Consider the following 16934-nt stretch of genomic DNA (forward strand, 5'->3'; position numbering starts at 1 on the left):
GCTCCAAAGATCTGTTAATATATGAATATTACACCTGATACGTTATTGAATATTTATATTAATCGCAAAAGTGCCTCTCGTCCTTATTCAGCCCCCTTTCCCCAATCTCCCCCATCTTCTCGTGTTTGTCATGTGTTTGTCATGCGTTTGTCCACCCCCATTTCAACATATAAGGATGCAGAAATGTTTCCACACTAAGTTGCGCATAACATATGGCTATACTTCATTGTGGTTTCAGTAAGCCTTATTACAATCTTTCTATTGCTAGTCAGTACTCTAGCTGAATCTTCTTAACTTTTATATATAGCAACATTTCTTTAACTGTTGATCATTAAGTGGTTTTGTAGTCAATGGATTACTGCATTATGCCGTAAATATAATGAATTTATATCTGTACATGATATACTTCAATAAAAACTATAAAACAAAAAAAAAAAGAAATCAAGTATCAATCAATCAATCAAAGCCCTAGCCAACATGGTCAATGGTGAGGGATCGTGGAAGTTGTAAACTCAAAATGCAGATCCCTACTCTAGATCGATTCTTTATCAGGCCACACAAAATTAAACACACATTCTTATTGCGGTGAAATTGTTTCAGGATATTATTTGAATGGATTTTCTGCTTTGTCGTAAACAAGGCAGCGCTGTCTCTATGACATTGAAGTTAGCTTCTTATTTTTACTATCCTTGATATTACTGCACTTCACCAGAGGCCTTAAATTTCCTGTATCAATGCATGAGAAGGCCATCCAGTCCTGTTTTTACCCCTTTGGCTTCAGGGACGTGACGTTTTTTCTTCCCCATTTATCATTTAAGAAAACTACAAGACCCAGAATTCCAAGGGAAAACAAACGCATGGCTACAGGGAACCTTAGAGCCCTGATTGGACATGTATCCCAGCAGCAAAGATCCAGGTGACATTCACAACCGAAAACAGATACAATATTTTCAAACAAAAGTTTCATTCTTTCAGAATTAATGTGGTAAAATAGTTCTAGTATGATAAAATGTTTGAAGTGAAAGTTGACATGGCTACTTCTGCAGTTATGAAGTGTGAAACCCGTCACACAACAAGGCAATGAACACATTTTAACACATTAAACCTCCACATAACATTTAAGTTTTTTTTTTTCACGTACGCCCTTACAATGTGTTTAACGGCTGACGTGATATTAACTTTTACAGGCCTTTGTTAAACTTCTCACAGTTGGTACTTAAAGTGGTTTTGTAAATTATGAAAAAGGTTTGAATCACTGCCAGTGGCAACACAAACAATGGGAATCTCCTTTCCGAGACTGTGTTCACCTCCTCCTCTGTTTGCTAAGACCAGGTGACTTTCCATCAACACTGAAGACGGTCGAGGGAAAAACCTGGACTGGATTATCTCAAGCAGGCCAGCACCTGCCAAAAGCAACCACAATTCGGAAAGGGTGGGACAACAATACCTGCACATAACGAGCAGGATATTGTGTGCGTGGGACACCACATGCACATTACGATCGACATTGTATTAGTGTGGAACAGCAACAACAAAGAATGGCAAGGATTGGACGAGTGTCAGGCTGGCAATGCATGTATTAAAGAAGAAGGAATCGATTGTGTAGGGTAGCAACTACACATCACCAAATGATATCAGCTGGTGGGGGGGTACACGCTGCCTACAATGCTTGCATGGTAAGCACCGTTCACAGTTACAATTAAAAGCTGCCCGACGTGAGCATGGCAGGCAACGGGTACCGAAACACTTGCGTACAGGCGCGTTATATGATATCATATCATACTATGGCTCCCTTTGTAGTCTGTCTGCTTTATGCTATTGCATAAAGCCAGTGGACCCCATATTTATCTCAGGCATTTGTGCCAGCATGAAAATCCATGCTGGAGCATTTGTATGGCAGAGAGGAAGGGAGGCGACGGAAACCCCTCCTCTCCACCATACAAATGAATGAAAATGTGGCGTGAATGAAAGTTGTAAAACCCTTACTCAAGGCTTTTACGCCTTTCTTCATGTTATGCCACTATTGAAAATAAGCTCCATTGTGTTCATGTGAGGCAATAGGTGCACACAGACACATGAATAAGCCAATGAGACCAACACATATACGCACTGGTTTCCAAGCTATATTTTGACAGCTTGCTCTTTTTCATTTCCTGAAATGGCCATCCCATTGGCACAACTCGCCTTACGAGATGTGTGGTATGCTGTATGCGGTAAAAGTGCAGATGACAGAATTATTGCCAATCTAACCACACCACTGAATTAGGGGAATGTGGAAATGGGCACTCATTCTTCCGGTGGAATTTCCGCCTAGATTCAAAATGCCATTTCTGCCGTAGAAAGGCAGCTGAAAATGGGAGGTAATTCTGCCAAAAACACACTGTAGTTACCTCCACCTAAAGGGGGATGAAAATGCACACAGGTTCTGAAAATCAAATCACAAGTGCACCCAATCCACTCACAAATGGTACATAAGGCCCACACCGGACCCAAACACACCTTTCAATACCATGCTGCTACTAGCAGTTCCAAACTGGGATATGCAGCACCTTCTGCTCTACATTGAGGTGCAGACACAGGAACAGCACCACAGAGCACATGGAGCAGAGAGGCGGAGGAGACACCATGCAAGGGGTGCAGCAATTTGCTGGGTCACACCCTCACCCTGGGCATTAACTGATGTCCAGCTGATAACCCTGGTTGAACAGGGAGACTGTCATGATGCCTACCCCCAGGGATCCAGACCAGGTCCAGTAACCCCTGAAGCAGGCATCAAGTTATTTTGGGCAAGCCCAAAAACCCCTGCTAGGGGCTGTTTGGGGGCAGTCTTGGCCCCTATGGCGCCAGGCTCATATGGAGAGTCAGTCCTGGCGCCATAGGTGCCAGGCTCATAGAGTAGAATTTACCTGATGCAGACCATGCTGCAAGCTTACCTGATGCACACCATGCTGAAAGAGCTCAAAGCCAAATGAGGCTTGGAAGGTACAATTTTACCTATTGACTATTTTTTACTCGGGCGGGGCTGGGGAGGAATACTTACCTGGGACTACATTGGAGGCTATTTAAACCACGCCCAAAGAGCAGCACATGCTTCGTGTTATTCTGCATTCAGCAGCGTAACGCTCACCGTGCCTGCAAGTCTGCATCCAGCCTTCATCCACGCCCCCGCCTCGAGCTCCTAGAAAAAGGGAGAAAGAAGGAGAAAAGGTTAGAACAAGAGCAATACCTTTGATCCTTACCTGAATTCCCGATCCATCGCGCCTTCGAGCTGGAAGAAAGAAGTTATTTTATGCGCGTCGCCTTGCCTGCTGCTTCGCCGCATCGCATCGCAGCATCTTTACATTCCACCGCATCCTCCTGCATGTTCCCGCCGCTTTCCGGCACCTAAGGAGTAGACAAGAACAGCAAGGTGAGCCAAGGGAATACACAGAGGAATATTAGTAACCCCCCCATAGACTTACCTGATTTTACGATCGGGGGTACTATTCCTCTTCACGGGTCGGCGCAGCTTCCACTGCATCTTTGCCGAACCCTGGCCCCTAAGGGGAAACAAAAGGACAGCCAGGTGAAACAAAGGGACTATTAAGGGGAACCCTCCTCACCGCATTAGACTTACCTGATTTTACCGCCGGAGGTATTATTCCCCGAGACTTCATACTTTCTCTCAGTGCCTGAATAAGGGAGAAAGCAAAAGGTTGCATATTGACATTATTTATCGAACTGCGTTGGAAATACAAATCCTTACCAGAATATTACCGGTTGCCACAAGTAACTCTTCACTAGGGTCAAGCTGCAATCTGCAAGGAATCGAACGAGAGTGAAAGTCAGGCATTTGTACTCTTACGAACTACATACCTTTCGGAGTCAATATTGTTCTGGAACTCACCAATTCCTTCGAGCCAGTGAAGCAACTGGTTATCAACGCGCCCCTGCGCTCAATGCAGGATGGAGAGCTCATCTTTTCAAACCATCAGGTGAGACTATAAGAGGGGACATCAAAGGTGATCCGTGGGGAGAACAGCGGGGACGTGGGGGGATTTACACTCAACTCCACGGGTGGTTAATTCCCTTCCTCCATTTGCAGAAGCATATTCCTACAGGCCAAGCAAACAAAGCTAGGTGGGCCAGTTCAGTCCGTCATCTCGGCCCTACGGGTCACATTGGTGGAGACCGCAGCTGTCCAGTTCAGATCGACGCCTCTGTGGGAGCCAGGTGAGCATAACAGAACACGAAGCCTACCCACAAATTCTAACCTGGGCGTTATGGATACCTCAGAGACTGACCAATTGGCCCAATTACTAGGGGAATTGAGGGCTGAAGTGCATTCCGCCCGTCAAGAAACCAATGCTCTTAGGAAAGAACTGATTTTGTCAAAGAAGCGAACTGATGACCTTGCTAGGCAACTATTGCAAAGCCAGGCTGGACAAGCACCCCTACCGGGTTCCGGGGGAAATCCAGCTCCTGTGTTATCGGGTAACCCTGTGCAAATAAACCTACCAGGAAATATTCCATTAGCTCCACCCGAACGCTTTGCCGGAGATCCCAAAAGGTTCGCTGTGTTTATGAACCAATGCAGCTTGCACTTTTTATGCAGACCTGGAGCCTTCCCAAACAATCAAGCCAAGGTAGCCTTTGTATTGTCATATCTCAGCGGCAGTGCAGCTGATTGGTCAATTCCACTAGTTACTCAGGATGACCCAATTCTTCGGGGTTTTCGGGGCTTTCAAACGAGCATGGAAAGACTATTTGCCCAGCACTCCCAAGGACAGGCCCTAGATAACGAACTTTTGTCCCTACAACAGGGTAACCAGGACCTTTAATAGGTTGGTAGTGGAAACTGAATGGCGGGAGGTAAAACGAATACGTTATTTCATCGAGGGCTTCGAGGAGAACTCAAGGATGTCTTGGCTCAAGTTGTGAACCCACCTCAAGACTGCGCTGAATATATTGACTTAGTGGTCCAGTTAGATCACAGACTTCAGAACAGAAAGGCTGATCGAGCCAAGTTTGAGAATCGGGTGTTGGTCAAATCCCACGCTAACCCCAAAGGAGCAGATGCTTCAGAACCCATGCAAATCGGAGGGGTGAAAGGACCCTTAACCCAGAAGGAAAGAGAAAGGAGACGTCAAATGCAATTGTGTCTATATTGTGAAACTTCTGGGCATTTTCTACGGGATTGCCCTGTAAAACCACCCAAGAAGGTGGTAGGAGCTGCTGATAAAAGCTATATGGAGTCAGACTCGGGAAACGACCACGCCCGACAAGCGTAGAGGTCCGCTTGCCAAGCTTGAAGGATACTCAGACCTCGCATTTCATCATACCAATGGTCCTCGTAGATCCAGGGCAGCCATCGCGTATGCATGCAGTAAGGGCATACATTGATGGCGGGGCCATAGGAAACTATGTGGACTATGAATTGGCTTCCAGGATGAATCTACCTCTCTGCCGAAAAACCACCTCAGATGTCATCACCACAGTCGATGGAACTGAAAATGCCTCTGGGCCTGTAACTCATTGCACTGCAGAGATGACACTATTGGATCAGGATGGGCATCGAGAGACTATTGTGTTTGATCTAATCAAAGCCCCACAGTTCCAAATAATACTAGGGATACCTTGGTTGGAAACACATAATTCTTGTATTGATTGGCAAGAGAAGTGAATAACCTTCCCAGATTGTGCACAAACCTGTTACCCAAAGAAAAATCAGAGCGCAGGCCTGGCCACAGTAACCACAGCAGTCATGCAACTACCTCCAGAATACCAAGAATTCCAGGATGTCTTCCAAAAAGAACAGGCAAACACCTTACCTCCTAACAGATCGTACGATTGTCAAATCGATCTCATACCAGGTGCACAACCCCCTTGTAGCAGGATTTATGCCCTTACGGAACCTGAGAACCTTCACCTACGACAATACATAGACCAGTACCTTGCCAATGGCTTTATTCGCCCATCCAAGTCCCCTGCATCTTCAGCTTTGTTCTTCGTGCCCAAAAAGGAAGGTGACCTCAGAACTTGCATAAACTACCGCGCATTGAACCAGATAACTGTTAAGAACCGATACCCATTGCCTCTGATCCCTGAACTACTAGACCAAGTGAAGGATGCTTGTATACACACTAAATTAGATCTCCGGGGGGCATACCATCTGGTACGTGTAAAAGAGGGTGACGAATGGAAGACTGCTTTTCGCACAAAGTATGGGTTATTCGAATACCAGGTGATGCCTTTCGGGTTGTGCAATGCACCAGCAGCCTTCCAATACTTCATGAACGATGTCCTTCGTGAACTCATTGACGTTTGTGTTGTTGTATATATCGATGATATTCTAGTATACTTCTCTTCAGAATTTGACCATGTGACGCACGTCTGAGCAGTCCTTGAGAAATTGCGCCAGCACAAACTATATGCAAAACTAGAAAAATGAGTTTTTCATGTCACAGAAGTTGAATTCCTTGGGTTTATCCTGACCCCAAAGGGAGTCCGAATGGACTCACGAAAGGTGGACGCAATCCTTACGTGGCCATCACCAAGTTCAGTTAAAGGAGTACAAAGCATGCTCGGCTTTGCCAATTTCTACCGCAGATTCATCCCATATTTTTCACTTGTCGTACATTCCATCACAGGACTCTTGCGAAAAAATAAACGCTTTATGTGGATTGAAGAAGCTGAAAATGCCTTCCAAGAGCTGAAAGCTAAATTCACGTCTGCACCTGTATTAAAGCACCCGTGCCCTGACCTTCCATACATAGTGGAAACTGATGCATCCAGTCTAGCCATGGGAGCTGTCCTGTCTCAAAAGGACCCTGAAACTGGCCGGCTTCACCCAGTAGCATTTTGGTCCAGAAAGTTCTCGGCACCCGAGTTAAACTATGCGGTTACCGACAAGGAGTTATTAGCCATTAAATCCGCCTTCAAGGCTTGGCGGCACTATCTTCTCGGTGCCAGGCATACTATTACTGTGATCACCTATCACCGGAACTTACAGTATTTAAAAACAGCCAAGGCCCAATCGTCACGTCAACTCCGATGGGCATTGTTCTTTGCCGAGTTCGATTTCGTGATAACCTATCGACCAGGTTGTAAGAATGGTAAAGCAGACGCCTTATCCCGAATAGGGATGGGAGAGGCAGAAGTGAACCCAGAACCAGTACCTATGATTTCCGAACAAAGGATTTTTGGCATGACTACTCTACAGACACTAGAGGACATTCAGGTAAAGATCCAGCAACTCTTTGATCCTACAGCCCTGCAGGACTGGGTAAAGAAAGGCCCGGACTACTCTGTCACCAATGATCTGCCTTATTACCAAGGGCGGCTATTTCTGCCACACAAGGAACTATAAGAGCTAGTCATTTCCCATTATCATGATACCCTAATGGAGGGGCACCCAGGTATTGCAAAAACTGAAGTTAAAATTAAAAGACAATTGTGGTGGCTCATCTGGCGAAAGGATATAAAATCATTTGTGATGTCTTGTGGCATTTGCGCCCAAAACAAAAGTCAAAAGAAAAAACCAGCTGGACTCTTACAACCTTTAGACATTCCGCCTACACCATGGCACACCTTATCGTTAGACTTTATTACTGATCTACCTCCTTGTAATGGATTTAACACCATTCTAGTTATTGTGGATCTTTTTTCCAAGATGGCCCACTTTATTCCCTTAAAAGGATTCCTTCAGCCTCAATCCTGGACAAAGAATTCCTCGAAAACATTGTTTGCATACATGGATTTCCGTCCGTGTTGGTCCCTGACCGGGGCAGTCAATTCATTTCACATTTTTGGAAGAAATGTTGTCAATTGGCACAAATCGACGTGAGATTATCGACCAGTCACCACGCCCAGACCGATGGTCAAACGGAGAGGACCAACCAGACTCTTGAACAATACCTGCGTTGTATGTTACATCAAACTGAGATTGGATCACAAAATATGCATACAAAGCCCCTTTTATACCCTATATGGGCACCATCATCGAACCTCAGACCTTGACTCACCCCAACACTTAGAAATGCCCGCAGTGGACCATCTGCACGCTACGATTACACACCCCTTTAAGGAAGCAACTACACATTTAAAACATGCGAAAGAAAAATACAAGAAAGATGCTGATCGGCATAGAAGTGATTCTCCACAATACCAAATAGGGGACCAAGTATGGTTAGCCACAAAACATATACCTCTAAAGGGAACATGGACCTTTAACCCTAGATATTTGGGACCTTACTCTATTAAGGCCATTATCAACCCGGTGGCTGTCAAGTTGGACTTACCTGCTAATATGCTTATTCATCCCGTCTTTCATGTCACTTTTGAAGCCAGTGGAACCAGGGACAAGACTAACCAAACCACCAGACCCCATCCTTATAGACGGGGAACACGAATTTGAGGTTAAAGACATCCTGGACTCCAAGATGGTGAAGTCAAAACTTTTTTATTTAATCGACTGGAAAGGTTACGGACAACAGGAAAGGTCTTGGGAACCTAGTGACCACGTGCATGCACCTCGATTGGTGAAAAGATTCCACTGAAATTTCCCAGACAAACCAAAACCACGGGGAAGAACGACTTGAGGAGGGGCCTTGCGGGGGGAGTGCTGTCATGATGCCTACCCCCCGGGATCCAGACCAGGTCCAGCAACCCCGGAAGCAGGCATCAAGTTATTTTGGGCAAGCCCAAAAACCCCTGCTAGGGACTGTTTGGATGCAGTCCTGGCGCCTATGGCACCAAGCTCATATGGAGAGTCAGTCCTGGCGCCATAGGCGCCAGGCTCATAGAAGAGAGTTTACCTGATGCAGACCATGCTGCAAGCTTACCTGATGCAGACCATGCTGCAAGAGCTCCAAGCCAAATGTGGCTTGGAAGGGGCTATTTTACCTAGGGACTATTTTTTACTCGGGCGGGGCTGGGGAGGAATACTTACCTGGGACTACATTGGAGGCTATTTAAACCACGCCCAAAGAGCAGCACATGCTTCGTGTTATTCTGCATCCAGCAGCGTAACGCTCACCGTGCCTGCAAGTCTGCATCCAGCCTTCTGCCACGCCCGCCTTTAGTTTGGAGCTCCTAGAAAAAGGGAGAAAGAAGGAGAAAAGGTTAGAACAAGAGCAATACCTTTGATCCTTACCTGAATTCCCGATCCATCGCGCCTTCGAGCTGGAAGAAAGAAGTTATTTTATGCGCGTCGCCTCGCCTGCTGCAGCGCAGCATCGCAGCATCTTCACATTCCACCGCATCCTCCTGCATGTTCCCGCTGCATTCCGGCACCTAAGGAGTAGACAGGAACAGCAAGGTGAGTCAAGGGAATACACAGAGGAATATTAGTAACCCCCCCATAGACTTACCTGATTTTACGACCGGGGGTACTGTTCCTCTTCACGGGTCGGCGCAGCTTCCACTGCATCTTCGCCGAACCCCGGCCCCTAAGGGGAAACAAAAGGACTATCAAGGGGAACCCTCCTCACCACATTAGACTTACCTGATTTTACCGCCGGAGGTATTATTCCCCGAGACTTCATACTTTCTCTCAGTGCCTGAATAAGGGAGAAAGCAACAGGTTGCATATTGACATTATTTATCGAACTGTGTTGGAAATACAAATCCTTACCAGAATATTACCGGTTGCCACGAGAACTCTTCACTAGGGTCAAGCAGCAATCTGCAAGTAATCGGACAAGAGTGAAAGTCAGGCATTTGAACTCTTACAAACTACATACTTTTCAGAGTCAATATTGTTCTGGAACTCACCAATTCCTTCGAGCCAGTGAAGCAACTGGTTATCAACGCGCCCCTGCGCTCAATGCAGGATGGAGAGCTCATCTTTTCAAACCATCAAGTGAGACTATAAGAGGGGACATCAAAGGTGATTCGTGGGGAGAACAGCAGGGGCGTGGGGGGATTTACACTCAACTCCACGGGTGGTTAATTCCCTTTCTCCATTTACAGAAGAATATTCCTACAGGCCAAGCAAACAAAGCTAGGTGGGCCAGTCCAGTCCGTCATCTCGGCCCTACGGGTCACATTGGTGGAGACCGCAGCTGTCCAGTTCAGATCGACGCCTCTGTGGGAGCCAGGTGAGCGTAACAGAGACCATAGCTGAGCTATTATCTCTGATCCATCACGACATCCAGATCCAAATCAACATCTGAGCTGTCAGTTTACCTATGTTTCTGATGCTTGTTTCTGTGCTTCAGTTCCTAGCAAGTGGCACCTAACAGCACACTGTGGACATTCTGTATGGTATTCTCAGCCCACATTTTCTGTTGTGCTCAGGCAGGTGCTGGAAGCACTCCTGCGCCATGCACCCCGCCTCACCACCCCGGCACATAAAGGCCGCTATGGCACCTTGTTACTCTGCAGCCCACTTGTGCAACGTAATTGCCATTCTGGACTGCACCCATGTGGCATTGGCTGCCCTCCAAGCAACAGAAGAGGTATACCGCAACCGGAAACAGTATCAGTCAATGAATGTACAAGTGACCTGTGATGCTGACCTCACAATCACACCCTGATGCACCCGCTTTCCTGGTTCCACCCACAATGCCATAGTACTATGGAGCAGCACATTGCCTGCATGCATGGAGAGCCACAGAGGCCAACGGGCATGGATACTGAGTAAGTGCAAGTGCCATCCCACATAATAATCTTGCATCACAAGTGAAATGCTATGTGAGGGGGGGGCATTAGAACTACCAATCAATGCATGCCCTGTCAAGGACCTGTACATGTAGGACATTCCCTCTCAGCCCACACATGTCATCCACCAACCCACAGGAAAACGCAGTAGCATGTTAGTAACACAGTTTGTTCCATCAGGTACAAAATCCACAGAGAATTACAGGAACCACAAGCATAGGGAATGCATACCTACATTGCCAGTAGCACATTCCAACAATGCACAATGATAATGCAACACTGGCAGGCCATGTATGTGTATCTATTACAGCAGTAACAGAGAAACCTCAAACATGCACAGCAAACACCCATCAGGGCACAGGCATGACAACACTGCAAAGGGCCAACACAGATAACATGGGCATTGCAAATCCTAGCAAAGGCCATGTATGTAACAACTGGTGGGTATGAACAGTGTGCATAGTGTTTCTCAAAGTGGCAATGCATATGTACCCCCGAATGACATAACACTTCATTCAATTACTGGGATGGAAAAGCATATTGTACAAAAATGCGCTATAACTGCATCAAGAGAGTGTCCATCGACAAGCAATAAAAAATGCCACACACCCTCAATGTGACTGACACCTGTGACCTGTGCCCTTGCAGGTGACTCTGTGTACCCCAGCTGCCATGGCTGATAGCACCTGTGCGCAATCCACGCACGCCACAGGAGGTGGCCTACAATGAAGCACACGTCTGGACCAGGCTGTGCATGCAGCAGACCTTTGGCCTACTGAAGGGATGCTCCCAGTGTCTCCACTGGACTGGAGGGGCCCTGATGTACAGGCCAGAGAAGGTTGGGCAAATCGTTGATGTCTGTGCCATGCTGCACAACATCTTTCTCAGGCACCATGTCCCCATGCCCCCAGATGTCATAATGCCTCCCCAGAGAACAACGGCTCACTTTCTGCAGGAAAAGTGCTGCCACAAAGTGAACTTGAGGAAGTAAAGGGCAGCCAACTGGTGTGGCAAGGACTAATAGACAATTCTTTGTAGACACATTTCTTTTCACCTGCTGCACACTTTTGAACATGGCCACGTATTAAATATTTCATGTTTGCACAAAAAGCATATTCCTTGCTTGTGTTCAAGTGAATAAATATTGTATTCAGAATCATGCAAAACACCCATGAACCACCCACCTCCCCCATCCCCAACACCCATTTTCACACACCTCCCTTGCAACCAGTGCAATCCTGTCAAGGGAAATCATTGTTATTTCCATGGCCTCTTGCCTTTGCCATGCTGTTCCAGATGTGGATAGGTCACATTTGGCATTTGAGCGGCGCTGTGGGCTCCCAGCCAATGAGCCCTCTATTGAGTTGACTGAGGGTGATAGGTCAGACTCCTGGGCCCGGATGTTCTGGAGGGTCAGGAGCATGCGAGCATGCATCGATTTAGCAACTGCCCAGATGCCCTCTGTGAGCTCCCTCATCCTGTGGCCCACAAAAGTAAAGGCACAGTTGCCACAACGATTGCCAGCACTCCCGATCCAAGGACCTTGCAATCCTTTTTGACGAGCCCTGCACAGGTGGCTTGCCGATGCTGCACCTGTGTCTCCATGATTTTCTCCATTGCATCCAGCCTCCACCAGATTGTATGGATAGAATGCTGAGGCATGCACTACAGACTTTGGAGAGGGCAGAGGCTGAAGCAGGGGGACCTAAAGTCTCTGTCACCTGTGTTACCTGTGGACATTCCCTGGGATGTAGATGGGCCTGCCTCATTGTCCTGAGTCGACTGTGAACCTGTTGGGTGGACAATGACATGCTGTCAGTCATCATGCATACTTGCACGTGGGCTGTCAAGTCACTCATCCTAACCACATGTGGGTTTATGGGCAGGGTCAGTTGCAGGCCAATGAGAATGGCTAATCCAAGGTGGGAGTACATCCAAGGTTCTGAGGTTGTATGCCACACATGTATGGGCTCATTGCCTGTTGGGCTGGCAATATGGCTTCTACATGTTTTGGTGCATGGGGTTCATTTTGCCACTGGGTCTTTCACAGCACACATGGGTGCTTCTCATGTTTGCATGGGCTCACACACCCATTTCCCCTACAGTCCATGGTTATGTGCACCGTCTCCCAACTTACATGCATATAGTAGCAGTGCCTTTGTACACATTGTCACATGGTCGCCCATTCCCCTGCACATTGTGCCCATCTATGCTGGGGGACGCATGCATGGAATGAGCATTAGCCCAGTACTTTCCCATGGGAGAGTGAACATTCATACACACCAGCGTCACCTGACTTCTGCACTCCCAACATCCACAATCCCTTCCATCTGGAGGATGCTGTTGGCTTTCTCCTCCCATGGGGTCAGGACAAGGGGCTCCACTGGGCCAATTCCTGTGGCGATGTCTCACATCAATGTTTTGCCTGGAGGCTGCGTACCCTAGCCTTGCAGTCATTCCAATGCTTGTGGCAGTTCTCACTGTCCTGTCGGACCCTGCCCACTGCCACAACCTTGTCCCTAATGCTGGCCCAAATGGTAGCCTTCCTCTGCCCAGATGTCCTCCTGTGCTTTGACACTTATAGCTCATCGGCATGAGCCATGACCTGTGAGGACCTGCAGCTCATCCTCACTGAGCCTCTGTTTTTTTTCGTAGCCTTATGTCCGGCACGTTGCCTTTGCCTTTCTTCTGTGACATTATCTCAGGTACTCCTGTGTTCGGATGACAACAGGAAATGGGAGATTCAGGGCTGAATGGATTTTTAAAGATGGCCACCACCTGACTTCCTGTTTCCACCATGGAGCTATTTCTGACCCAGCGCTAATTCTTCCGCCAGAATTAGCACTGGGTTAAACTGTGGTAAACGTATAATCCCGCTGATGCCAGGTGGAATTACCATTCAAAGTTGATTTAAGGCAGAAATTCTGCTGAACGGAATTAGAGTTACTGCCGATGGTCCATGTGCGCTCCCGTCACCTTGTAATGTGGCGGAATTACAGCCGGGCTCACTGCCAAACTCATAATGAGGCACATTCTGTTGTTTCTTTTTCAATGACATCATGAAAGGAGCAGACAGAATAACATCCTCTAATGCAAAGCAAAGGCTGATTAGCAATCGACTGCTTGTGCTGCTGAGTCACAAATGTAAGAGGCTGTGGATGGGAACACAAAATAATAAGGACTGTCTAGCAACTGCCACAGCCCACCAATCCTGACTAATAGCTAGTGTGCTTTTTTATGAGGGCTCGATGAAATATTTATTTTTGTAAAGACTTACCTTAGCAATTGTCGAAGACATTTGTCGATTTACAGATGAAATGAAGGAATTTTACAGAAAAGATGCAGATATCTACACACTTTGGGGTGCTGTGATGAATGGAAGTTTAACACGTTTCATCTGAAACCACCAAAAACCAAGTGCAAAGCTTCAAGTCTTGCATTGCGTTGATGGGCAGGAGTTTGCCACACAAACTCACATCAGTACTGGATCAACTTGTTACCTTGGTTAACTGGATCAAAACAAAAGCTTTACATTCTCGTGTATTTACAATTCGTTGAGAAGAAATGGGAGCGGAACATCATTCTCTAGTACTTCACACACAAATACTCTGAATAGGAATAGGTTTATCAAGAATATTCTGATTCTTTAACAAAATCAGAGAATTTGTGATAATGCAAAGTGAGTCAGATTATATAAAATAGTTTTATTTATTTTATTTTTTCACATTTATAAAGCCCTTGAGCATCGTGGCGTTGTTACAAGATAAACTTACTTAGTTGCATGACAGGAAATAAAGGGGTGAAACAAAAAAGAGACAAGACATATGTAAGAGGTTTTTGGGACAGTAAACCAATACGGGACAGTCAGAGCAGGACAGTACTAACGTTAAGAGTGTGAGACACAACAGACAGTAGCACATGAGATGTAGCTAAGGGCGGGGGTTTAGTGGTTGTGAGTCGTACACTTGATAGGGCCCAGCAGACTTGGGCTTCTTGATAATCTCTGGGCGCTGGAGCTTGCTTATATGTAAAATGTTTTCAGATTCCTCAATAAACTTAAGCACAAGATGCAAGGTGCCTATGAAAACGTACTAACCGAGTTGGAGAAATTAAATGGATTGAAAACAAAACTGATCGTGGATCATTCGAGATGTTTGAGCGGATACAGAAAGTGGAAATATACGATAAGCGTTAGCTTTGCAAGAGGCTGAGAAAAAGGGGATCATGACCCAAGAAAAATGTGTGCATTATTGTGGGGAAACTAACACTGATTGTAGCGATTGCATTTGTAAGGTCCTTGTGGCATCCACTGACACCCCAATAAATCTATGTTCTCTTCAGAGGGCAGCAGAGTTGGCCCACCCCAGGAGACATCACAATTTATAAATGAACCGTAGAAATATACAATTTGATGCGGTTTTTTTTAGCTCCAGGTGAAATATAATCCAATTTCTAATGAAGCTATTTTGATTTTACTACCATTTTCCACAATGTATTTGTGTGACCTTAGCTTTCTAGCATTAATATGAGATAAAAACTTCAAGAGAGTAACTTTGCTTGGATTGGTCCAGAAATGCCGTGTTGATTTATCCAATGCAGACCAAACATACAGTAAGAGCATTTGTTCTGCACGTGCAGGCATGCATATATAATTAAAAGTAGAAGGTAACAACACTTTTTTTTTAAAATTTTCTATGTTATTGTAAAGAAGAATAAATATGCTTTTAACAATTATTTTTACCCGGCGAGGGGTGTGTGGTGGCCTCCCAGCCCATCAGGAGGCTCAGAATGGGGGCTTAACCACCCGCTAATACCCCCACTAAGTGCCTCCTCAGAGCTGGAGGGTGCCATCTTCCCTGACTGGGATTCAGGTCAGTGCGCTCCCCCGCATCGCATTCCCACCCCCATTCCCCTTGTATACATCTCTAATGCCCTACCCCCACCGCACTTAACTAGCATTGCCTTGTCCCTCATCAGCGCCGGCCGTCTCCATCATGGCAATGGCCACCAAGGAAAGGGAGAACGGACTACATGTAGTTACCTTCGCCACAATCCAGGACAACCATTTTGATTTGTAGCTTTTTCTCAATTTGAGAAATGGCAAACATGCCGGGGTACTGATAGCAATATAACCCTCGCTGGGGGGGCATTATCAGTTAGATGATGTCCCGGGGCTAACATTAAAGCCCTCGCGCCTGGGGATTTACCTGACCGGTAATGCCCCTCTGCTAAGCTTATATGTGTGTACGTTACTTATAACGTGCAGGTGTACTGCAAAATTATAATGTGTCCTCAAGTGCCCCACAAGTTGAACAAGGTTTGCAGAGTGCTGCTCCAAAGCAAAGGTGTTGACTCACAAATGAGTCAAAACCAAAGGGCAGCTTGGTTTCTTTACTAAAATCCAGTTTCAGATTAACAAGCAACGCTAACAACTAGAAATTATGTTTAATTTTGAAACATTGTGATCTCATCAATGTATTTATAGATTTTTCATATACATATTTCTTACAGGGTAAAAAATAAAGGAGTATCATTAACCATAGCATTGTTGATATCGTCCCATATGGCAAATGTCCTATGAATTCTTGAAAGACTTGTGGATTTTTATATTAAATCCTGATTTTTGTCTCCCTTTTTTAGGTGATACCTGTCGAGATGGAAATGAGAGCGATGACCCTCACCCCGGGTCCTCCCCCCCTAATGCACCGAGCATGCATTTACTCACTGAGTCCAGCACTGACTTGGAAAATGACAGGTACCATATAGGGATAAGACTGTTCCAGGGCAATAAACTCAAACACACATAGAATGTCATGTTAGATTAATACTTGTATTATTTGCCATCCTATTTCAAACCAGGATATATTGAATTGGTCAGCTTCCTCTTTGACTCAGGCTGAACCCCACTTTGGCCCCCTCCTACCTAGCCGGGGGGCAGATTTATTGTTTTTAGGATTCACATTGCATCAGCTGATCCCCCTGCTGCGGTTCATGCCTTAGGAATAAAAGGATCAGCCTAGACTCGGCCTTCCTCTTTTCTCAAGGAGCAAAGCAAAGCTTCCAAATCGCAAAATGCATTGTCAATATTTTGGCAGTCCACAAGTGTCAGCAACAGCACTGTGGCTTTTCAATGTGTACATGAGACCCCTTGCTTCTCGTGGATGGATTACAAATCCTCATTTGCTTGGAAACAATCCAGAGACAACAGTCAGGCCACCCTGGGAAACCTCTGTAATTCCAATACTAGATGACTCTCACTCGCCCTAACTGCATCACTGTGGTGGCTGGACCTG

At 46.0% G+C, this 16934-nt stretch overlaps 1 protein-coding gene across 3 annotated transcripts in view; it reads left to right on the top strand.

Moving 5' to 3' along the window:
* Positions 1 to 16934, top strand: part of LOC138480861 (synaptotagmin-like protein 2) — a 749121-nt gene that overhangs the window by 463915 nt on the left and 268272 nt on the right. For all 3 annotated transcript variants that reach the window (XM_069612635.1, XM_069612634.1, XM_069612636.1), the window contains exon 4: positions 16282 to 16396. In XM_069612635.1, the coding sequence (XP_069468736.1) occupies positions 16282 to 16396 (115 nt within the window). The remainder of the gene's footprint in view (positions 1 to 16281; positions 16397 to 16934) is intronic.

This window comes from Ambystoma mexicanum, chromosome 5p, assembly GCF_040938575.1.
Source record: "Ambystoma mexicanum isolate Mex_15411 chromosome 5p, UKY_AmexF1_1, whole genome shotgun sequence".
Classification (NCBI taxonomy): domain Eukaryota; kingdom Metazoa; phylum Chordata; class Amphibia; order Caudata; family Ambystomatidae; genus Ambystoma; species Ambystoma mexicanum.